At 36.8% G+C, this 10,223-nt stretch overlaps 1 protein-coding gene across 1 annotated transcript in view; it reads left to right on the top strand.

Moving 5' to 3' along the window:
* The first annotated feature begins 2,721 nt into the window (after positions 1-2,721).
* Positions 2,722-10,223, top strand: part of LOC138310065 (uncharacterized) — a 44,990-nt gene continuing 37,488 nt past the window's right edge. Inside the window, exons 1-3 of the mRNA XM_069251211.1 lie at positions 2,722-2,835; positions 7,125-7,160; positions 7,989-8,042. Of these exons, the coding sequence (XP_069107312.1) occupies positions 7,151-7,160; positions 7,989-8,042 (64 nt within the window). The 5' untranslated portion in view covers positions 2,722-2,835; positions 7,125-7,150. The remainder of the gene's footprint in view (positions 2,836-7,124; positions 7,161-7,988; positions 8,043-10,223) is intronic.

The raw sequence follows: 10,223 nt of genomic DNA, 5'->3' as shown, positions 1-10,223 counted from the left end.
CTGTATGTTTTGAAATATTGAAGTTTTTTCTCCTTGTAACAGTGTAACCAAACAGAACAACCTCAACAAACCACATTTTAAGAATACCGTGGAAGCCTTTGGTCTCTCTCATTAGAGGGGCGGACCAACGCCCAACTCGCTGCCATAAGTAACATGCGGTCGGGTGGTTTCAACGGAGACGATAAACAGAAAAAACAATCCCATGTCTCTTACCATTATGCATTTAGGGATCTTAGACACTCCATGGTTTACTTTTACTCTCGGCATATTATATCGTTGTATCCATGTTTGAATATGTCAGAGAAAATCTGAAGTCATTTGAGGATAAAAATCCGATCTATCGCAGGCCTACATAAACTTTCTTTCTCTTTTTGTTGGAGAGCGAATAACAACACCAATTACAGTAGTACTATAGTGTAAAGTTATTAGAATCTTACGATGTACGTCAAAGTACCAAAACTACCCATCTCATCAGTTTCCATGCATAGATCTTTCAGGTTTGTCATGATATAGTGCAGGGAAATATATTATGATAGCGATGATAACCCCCGGAGTATCGAGGAGATTGCAATATGGCTGCAAGTATAATTATAAGGCCTCATCTTCATGGCAGCATAAGGGTCTGCCCTGCAGGTAGGGCGTTAGAATTGTACCTGCTGCCTCTATTGCATGATCATAAAAGGCGACTAAATTTAGGATATTATTTTTTCTCTTCTTCCTAACTGACTTTATCTTTCCTAATGTCTCCACTGGAACCGCCTCACTTTTGGCCTTGAGTTGAGCGTTCGCCCCTGTGAGGAAGGCTATGGGTTCTGTTCCCTGGCCGAGACACACCAAAGTCTATAAAAGTGGTAGTATACAGGGAATGGGACGACTGGTTCGGCCCTTGTCAAAAATGGCAACAATTCCACTATACAAGAAGACACAACATGAATATACCACAGTCTCCACGTAACACACCACATACATGGGAGACCGTCCTTACATGACCATAGCTGTTAATTAACCAAAGCATAAGGGTTGACTTGGGACTTCATATCTGGGATGAGTATGTCATACTTATCTAGTATATTACCAGCAGGGAATCACATATAGAGGCTGATTAGTATTTTAGTGTGTTAAAGGTGTAGTAATAACGTACTGGGATAACGTATTCTAAATGTAATGCGTTTTATGATTTATTGCGTTAGCTCTATATGTAGAATATGTCTGTAATTATTGCATTCATACCACCGTTAACGCAATAAAACCACTTGTTCAATATATATATCTAAATAATATGTCTACGTAACACAATATTTAGACACATGTTCATGCACACTAGTGGTAGGACCGGTTCGCCCGTTTTCAGTATAATGTGACCGGGTGGTATATGTTTAATTTCGTGGTATCATCGGTTGAATGCTTCAGTGGCATGCTTCATGTATATAGCACTTAGACTGCATACATGGGAGGCAGTCCGTACATGACCCAGGTTGTCAATAAGACTTTAATTAATCAAACAAACAAAACAAACGCGCCACACTTCTAATGGAAGCAATAAATGTACACTCTGGAAACATATGGATTGTAAATTTTATTAAAAGATGTGGATAAATGTATTGCAAAGGATATCTTAATAAACTAGTAAAGTTAGTACATGAATCATTAATATATAAACGACCTTGAAAAGCATGACTTTTTATCGCAACTTAATATTTAAAACAAAATAACTCTTGAAATCTTGAAATAGTAACCCGACAGATTGTAACGATAACTAAAAATCTTGAGGTACAAATGACAGGCTTCTTCCTTTCATACATGGAGGAGTTTACTAGGAAAATTTGTCCTTAAAATACCCCTTTAAACATTTTGTGTAACATGCAATTGACCAAATGCAAAGTAGTATGTAGCCAAAAATCGTGCTCGTAAACGCACGTGTACATATCCCAGAGATCACCACATGTGAAGATTTTATGATGGAGGAACGTGCGTACTGATTTTGATTTTCACTCAAATTTTCACACAGTTAAATGACTAACTGGAAATCTTGAGATACAAATGACTGGCTTATGCTTCCTTTAATACATTTAGGAGTTTACTAGGAAAAGTTGTACTTAAAATACCCATTTAAACATTTTGTGTAACATGCAAGTGACCAAACGAAAAGCAGTATATAGCCAAGCCTCGTGCGTGTAAACGCAGGCGACATATCCAATTTCGTAGCATACACAACGTCACGTGCGGCACCCAGATGGTTTGATTGACAGCTGGCGATCCGTCATTATCCGCTTTGCAGAAACTGTTTTTGTTTTATGGTTGGTGTTTACAATGAAAATAAACACAAAATAAGCTGTCTTATCTGCATACTGGAATTCACTATCGCAACAAATACAGTAATTAAACATTTCACCGATACATTTATAGTATAAAATGAAATGTTTTTGCTACTCTTTTTGTGGCAATCAGGTTTCAGCGCAATTCATAAAGATAAATATTCGTGAATAGTCTATAAAACATCCACTATCGTAATATTTGGACATATTTCGTTGTTTTTGTTTTTAATTCGTGGTTTGAAGCCAACAACGAAAACAAAAATATCTAGATAACGAAAATTAAATGTTAAGCAGTATGTTTGGCAATCCCTTTGAAACATTTCTGATAGAAATTAAGCACTTACATCTGATAGTGAAAAGGTAACTAGGTCAACTAATAGGTACACATGCCTTATCAACAGACGGATAAGGGGTTTTAAAGTACCGGGCGACCACGCATGACCAAATGTCGTGAATCAACATTTCCAAGGGACGCTTGTACGCAAATGATCTTTTATACATTAGGAACAGATACAAAAAGGTGAGAACAACATCGGGTTTTATATTGTTTTGAGGTAATAATGCATGGAAGATCTTACATGAGTTGCTATGTGAAATATGAAATTTATCAAACGAGTTCAATAATAATTGTATATGCCACGAGAATTTAGGCGAATTTGATAATTTTCATATCACATAGTCACGAAAGTATAAGATTCTATTTATCACACAACTTTGATTATTTGCGATATAAGTTTAACTTTATAATTATCCATCTATATAAAAAGGTAGACATCCGGTTCCGATGTGACATGTCCGTCTACTGAGATAATCATGCGACGTTATATATAGATTATGACGTCAAAACTACCTGTTACGTCATAATAGTATTATTATACATGTGTCTCACGATATATATGACATGGCGGGACGGACCGGTTATGTTATAACTAAGATTTACACTGTAATACCCAGTAAGGTGAATTAGTGAAAGCAGCTCACTTTAGCTATCGACATGCATGTTCCCTGTTTATGAATTTCTTTTAAAACATGAAGTTTTTCAGGTTTTCTAAATAACAATGAACGTTTTATTGAACTAATTCCTTATCATATTCTCCAAATAAACAACTTGATTTCCTCAGCGATTCTTGAAGAGCTGTTAGGGTTGGGATCTCTCGCGACATCCCCGTCCCATTATTTAGCCTCACACAGGAGGCTATGTCTGATAGTATGTTGACATCCACACCACAACATTTAGTCTCCTACAGGAGGCTAGGGCTGGGGGTCCATAAGGCATATCTATAACAACATTTAGTCTGACACAGGAGGCTAGGGTTGGTGTCCTGAAGACATTCCCATCACAACATTTAGTCTCACACAGGAGGTTAGGGTATGGATTCCTGGTGACATCCCCATCACAATATTTAGTCTTACATAGGAGGCTAAGGCTGGGGTCCAGAAGACATCTCTATCAAACCATTTAGTCTGACACAGGAGGCTAGGGTTGGGAGTCCTGCTGACATTCTCATCACAACATTTAGTCTCACACAGGAGGCTAGGGTAGGGATTCCTGGTGACATCTCTATCACAACATTTAGTCTGACACAGGAGGGTAGGGTTGGGGGTCCTGAAGACATTCCCATCACAACATTTAGTCTCACACAGGAGGGTAGGGTTGGGGGTCCTGAAGACATTCCCATCACAACATTTAGTCTCACACAGGAGGCTAGGGTAGGGATTCCTGGTGACATCTCTATCACAACATTTAGTCTGACACAGGAGGGTAGGGTTGGGGGTCCTGAAGACATTCCCATCACAACATTTAGTCTCACACAGGAGGCTAGGGTAGGGATTCCTGGTGACATCTCTATCACAACATTTAGTCTGACACAGGGGGTAGGGTTGGGGGTCCTGAAGACATCCCCATCACAACATTTAGTCTGACACAGGAGGCTAGGGTTGGTGCTCCTGGAGACATTCCCATCACAACATTTAGTATCACACAGGAGGCTAGGGTAGGGATTCCTGGTGACATCTCTATCACAACATTTAGTCTGACACAGGAGGCTAGGGTTGGTGCTCCTGGAGACATTCCCATCACAACATTTAGTCTGACACAGAGGTTAGGGTTGGGAGTCCTGAAGACATTCTCATCACAACATTTAGTCTCACACAGGAGGCTAGGGTTGGTGCTCCTGGAGACATTCCTATCACAATAATTAGTCTCACACAGGAGGCTAGGGTTGGTGCTCCTGGAGACATTCCTATCACAACAATTAGTCTCACACAGGAGGCTAGGGTTGGGGCTCCTGAAGACATTCCCATCACAACATTTAGTCTCACACAGGAGGCTAGGGTAGGGAGTCCTGGTGACATCTCTATCACAACATTTAGTCTCACACAGGAGGCTAGGGTTGGTGCTCCTGGAGACATTCCTATCACAATAATTAGTCTCACACAGGAGGCTAGGGTTGGTGCTCCTGGTGACATCCCCATCACAACAATTTGTCTCACACAGGAGGGTAGGGTTGGGAGTTCTGGTGACATCCCCATCACAATATTTAGTCTTACATAGGAGGCTAAGGTTGTGTCATTAAGTCATAATTAGGACGGCATTTCATCTTTTGAAAGGCAATTCAAATTTAGGACGGCAGTTCATTCTTAGAACGACAGTTCACCCTTTAGACTTATTCATATGTGTTTAAGCTCTTTAAGTTCCTCAATAATATTGGATACGCGATATTTGTGTGGAAGCCGGAGTTATTCGGTATTGATGTGACCTTTATGTATCAGTCCACTGCAATCAGGTTAAACCATGCTGAAATAGGGTTGGGGGTCCTGAAGACATTCCCATCACAACATTTAGTCTCACACAGGAGGGTAGGGTTGGGAGTCCTGGTGACATCCCCATCACAACATTTAGTCTCACACAGGAGGGTAGGGTTGGGAGTCCTGGTGACATCCCCATCACAACATTTAGTCTCACACTGGAGGCTAGGGCTGGGGTCCAGGCGACATCTCTATCACAACATTTAGTCTGACACAGGAGGCTAGGGTTGGGGGTCCTGAAGACATTCCCATCACAACATTTAGTCTCACACAGGAGGCTAGGGTAGGGATTCCTGGTGACATCCCCATCACAATATTTAGTCTTACATAGGAGGCTAAGGCTGGGGGTCCAGAAGACATCTCTATCACAACATTTAGTCTGACACAGGAGGCTAGGGTTCGGGGTCGTGGAGACATTCCCATCACAACATTTAGTCTCACACAGGAGGCTAGGGTTGGTGCTCCTGAAGACATTCCTATCACAACAATTAGTCTCACACAGGAGGCTAGGGTTGGGGGTCCTGAAGACATTCCCATCACAACATTTAGTCTCACACAGGAGGCTAGGGTAGGGATTCCTGGTGACATCTCTATCACAACATTTAGTCTGACACAGGAGGGTAGGGTTGGGGGTCCTGAAGACATTCCCATCACAACATTTAGTCTCACACAGGAGGGTAGGGTTGGGAGTCCTGGTGACATCCCCATCACAACATTTAGTCTCACACAGGAGGCTAGGGCTGGGGTCCAGGCGACATCTCTATCACAACATTTAGTCTGACACAGGAGGCTAGGGCTGGGGTCCAGGCGACATCTCTATCACAACATTTAGTCTGACACAGGAGGCTAGGGTTCGGGGTCGTGGAGACATTCCCATCACAACATTTAGTCTCACACAGGAGGGTAGGGTTGGGGGTCCTGAAGACATTACCATCACAACATTTAGTCTCACACAGGAGGCTAGGGTTGGGAGTCCTGGTGACATCCCCATCACAACAATTAGTCTCACACAGGAGGCTAGGGTTGGGGGTCCTGAAGACATCCCCATCACAACAATTTGTCTCACACAGGAGGCTAGGGTAGGGTTGGGATTTCTGGTGACATCCCCATCACAATATTTAGTCTTATATAGGAGGCTAAGGTTGTGTCATTAAGTCATAATTGGGACGGCATTTCATCTTTTGAAAGGCAATTCAAATTTAGGACGGCAGTTCATTCTTAGAACGACAGTTCACTCTTTAGACTTATTCATATGTGTTATTCGGTATTGATGTGACCTTTATGTATCTGTCCACTGCAATCAGGTTAAACCATGCTGAAATAGCTCGCTCTTCATGACATTTTAGTCATGGTGTGTTACCTGAACCCGCTCCAGTGGAGAAAGGCAATGTCTTCATCTAAAAAGTAACCGATCATTAATTTTAAAAAAGCCAATAAGTAATGTCAATATTTGCCGATTCCTACCCATAAGGGAGCTTACTCTGTGATATGCAAAGACGGAATAGTATTTGCAAGAAATCAATTAAAATAGCTACATTATACCTTATACGGAAATTTTTCATTTTTCATTGCTAGGGCGCAGGACAATATTTTTATATTACATTTCGCTTACCGGTTACGTTGGAAAAATCATGTGTTTTAACTGAAGCACAAGAACAAGAGGAAGAATAATAGTATTAGGTCTTCTGCAGCATGCTGGTGACATATATTAAGTAAAAATACGTCTCAGAATTCCGCATATTAACCCAAAATGCCTTGAGGAGATTAAAGTCAAATTTGTGATCAAGAAATATGCCCGCTTAGAATTGCGTTTTAGGTCCAAAGTTGAAAGAACAAGGTAACTACTTCTAAACATAGAAAGTGTGTTTTATTGCTGCGAGAGCCCATGGTTTACGTTTTTCGCGGAATTACGTTTTAAACAAGATTTCATCAATTGACTATTTGAAATGTTGGTCTCTATTAAACTCATCTGTGTTACATATATAGTTTCAAATGTTGCAGGAGTGGATCAAAAGACGCCTTTGATAATGAAAATAAGTAAGTATAAATATCCTGATATTTTCCAGTTTTTGCCTATGATATATTTATAATTACACCAAAAACTAAAATAAAATAATCTAACGCCTTACTCTTGGGCAAAAAAATTCCTAATAAAGAATACGCTATTTCTGTTTCGCATTTACTCAATAATTGTATAGTTGTATTAATTGACATCTATCTTGTCACAATTTATTAAATTTGACATGATAAAATCGGTTCTGGCAACATCAATTTACATGTACTATACCAGGCAAACAGGGAATTCGGTTCAATTGCACACACAGGCGTCAGGCAAACAGGGAATTCGGTTCAATAGCACACACAGTCGTCAGGGCGTTAGTTAAGAACAAACACACAACCAAGCCACGTCATAACCATTCAAATTGACAAATGTTTGTCTATATTTTCTGTTTGTAGACTTGATCTGTTGCCATAATTCTAGTCAAAATAACACAAGGACTGAAATGAAAAGAAAATAACGACATATAAAATGAAAATACGATTATGACATAAAAAATGAAAATACGATTATGACATAAAAATGCAAATACGATTATGACATAAAAAATGAAAATACGATTATGACATAAAAAATGAAAATACGATTATGACATAAAAATGCAAATACGATTATGACATAAAAAATGAAAATACGATTATGACATAAAAAATGCAAATACGATTATGACATATAAAATGAAAATACGATTATGACATATACAATGTAAATACGATTATGACTTAAAAATGAAATTTGCCACATAAGCATTACATACGTTATATATTGTGAAGGTTTATTATATTATTATATCTGGTTTTTTAAAGCACTGCTTTGCCTTACCGTGCTTGTAATAACTGTTCATGCCGATACAAACCTTCGTAAGTAACAATTTTATTTATTTGTATACGGTGTGTAATTGCATTAATTAAAAATGTGATGGATAGGTATTGATTTAAATGCGTTTGATAGCTAATCATTTAAATCTTTTTAATATGTTGGATAGCTAATAATTTATATCTTTTGGCTAGCTAATGATTTAAAGATGTTTGATAGCTAATGATTTAAATACATGTATGTTGGATATCTATTGATTATTAAGTGTTGGATAGCTAATGATTTAAATGCGTTGGATAGCCAATGATTTAAATGTTGAAAAGCTAATTATTTAAATGCGTTGGAAAGCTAATGATTTAAATGTGTTGGATAGCTAATGATTTAAATGTGTTGGATAGCTAATGATTTAAATGTGTTGGATAGCAAATAATTTAAATGTTGAAAAGCTAATTATATAAATACGTTGGAAAGCTAATGATTTAAATGTGTTGGATAGCAAATGATTTAAATGTGTTGGATAGCCAATGATTTAAATGTTGAAAACCTAATGATTTAAATACGTTGGAAAGCTAATGATTTAAATGTGTTGGATAGCTAATGATTTAAATGCGTTGGATAGCAAATGATTTAAATGTTGAAAACCTAATTATTTAAATGTGTTGGATAGCCAATGATTTAAATGTTGAAAACCTAATTATTTAAATACGTTGGAAAGCTAATGATTTAAATGTGTTTGATAGCTAATAATTTAAATGTGTTGGATAGCTAATGATTTAAATGTGTTGGATAGCAAATGATTTAAATGTGTTGGATATCTATTGATTATTAAGTGTTGGACATCAAATGATTTAAATGTGTTGGATAGCAAATGATTTAAATGTTGAAAAGCTAATTATTTAAATACGTTGGATAGCTAATGATTTAAATGTGTTGGATAGCTAATGATTTAAATGTGTTGGATAGCAAATGATTTAAATGTGTTGGATAGCAAATGATTTAAATGTGTTGGATAGCTAATGATTTAAATGTGTTGGATAGCAAATGATTTAAATGCATTGGATAGCAAATGATTTAAATGTGTCGGATAGCTAATGATTTAAATGTGTTGGATAGCAAATGATTTAAATGTGTTGGATAGCTAATGATTTAAATGTGTTGGATAGCTAATTATTTAAATGTGTTGGATAGCCAATGATTTAAATGTGTTGGATAGCTAATGATTTAAATGTGTTGGATAGCTAATGATTTAAATGTGTTGGATAGCTAATGATTTAAATGTGTTGGATAGCTAATGATTTAAATGTGTTGGATAGCTAATGATTTAAATGTGTTGGATAGCTAATGATTTAAATGTATTTGGATAGCTAATGATTTAAATGTGTTGGATAGCTAATGATTTAAATGTGTTGGATAGCTAATGATTTAAATGTGTTGGATAGCTAATGATTTAAATGTGTTGGATAGCTAATGATTTAAATGTGTTGGATAGCTAATGATTTAAATGTGTTGGATAGCTAATGATTTAAATGTGTTGGATAGCTAATGATTTAAATGTGTTGGATAGCTAATGATTTAAATGTGTTGGATAGCTAATGATTTAAATGTGTTGGATAGCTAATGATTTAAATGTGTTGGATAGCTAATGATTTAAATGTGTTGGATAGCAAATGATTTAAATGTGTTGGATAGCCAATGATTTAAATGTTGAAAAGCTAATTATTTAAATGCGTTGGATAGCTAATGATTTAAATGTGTTGGATAGCTAATGATTTAAATGTGTTGGATAGCTAATGATTTAAATGTGTTGGATAGCTAATGATTTAAATGTGTTGGATAGCTAATTATTAAATATGTGTTGGATAGCAAATGATTTAAATGTGTTGGATACCTAATGTTTTAAATGTGTTGGATAGCTAAAGATTTAAATGTGTTGGATAGCTAATCATTCAGATGTTGAAAAGCTAATTATTTAAATTATTTGTATAGCTAATGATTTAAATGTGTTGGATAGCTAATGATTTAAATGTGTTGATAGCTAAATTTAAATGTGTTGGATAGCTAATGATTTAAATGTGTTTGATAGCTAATTATTTAAATGTGTTGGATAGCTAATGATTTAAATGTGTTGGATAGCTAATGATTTAAATGTGTTGGATAGCTAATGATTTAAATGTGTTGGATAGCTAATGATTTAAATTGTTGATAGCTAATGATTTAATGTTGGA

Source organism: Argopecten irradians, chromosome 16 (genome assembly GCF_041381155.1).
Source record: "Argopecten irradians isolate NY chromosome 16, Ai_NY, whole genome shotgun sequence".
Classification (NCBI taxonomy): Eukaryota; Metazoa; Mollusca; class Bivalvia; order Pectinida; family Pectinidae; genus Argopecten; species Argopecten irradians.
The sequence above is the reverse complement of the archived record's forward strand: the minus strand, read 5'-3'. Positions and strand labels throughout refer to the sequence as shown.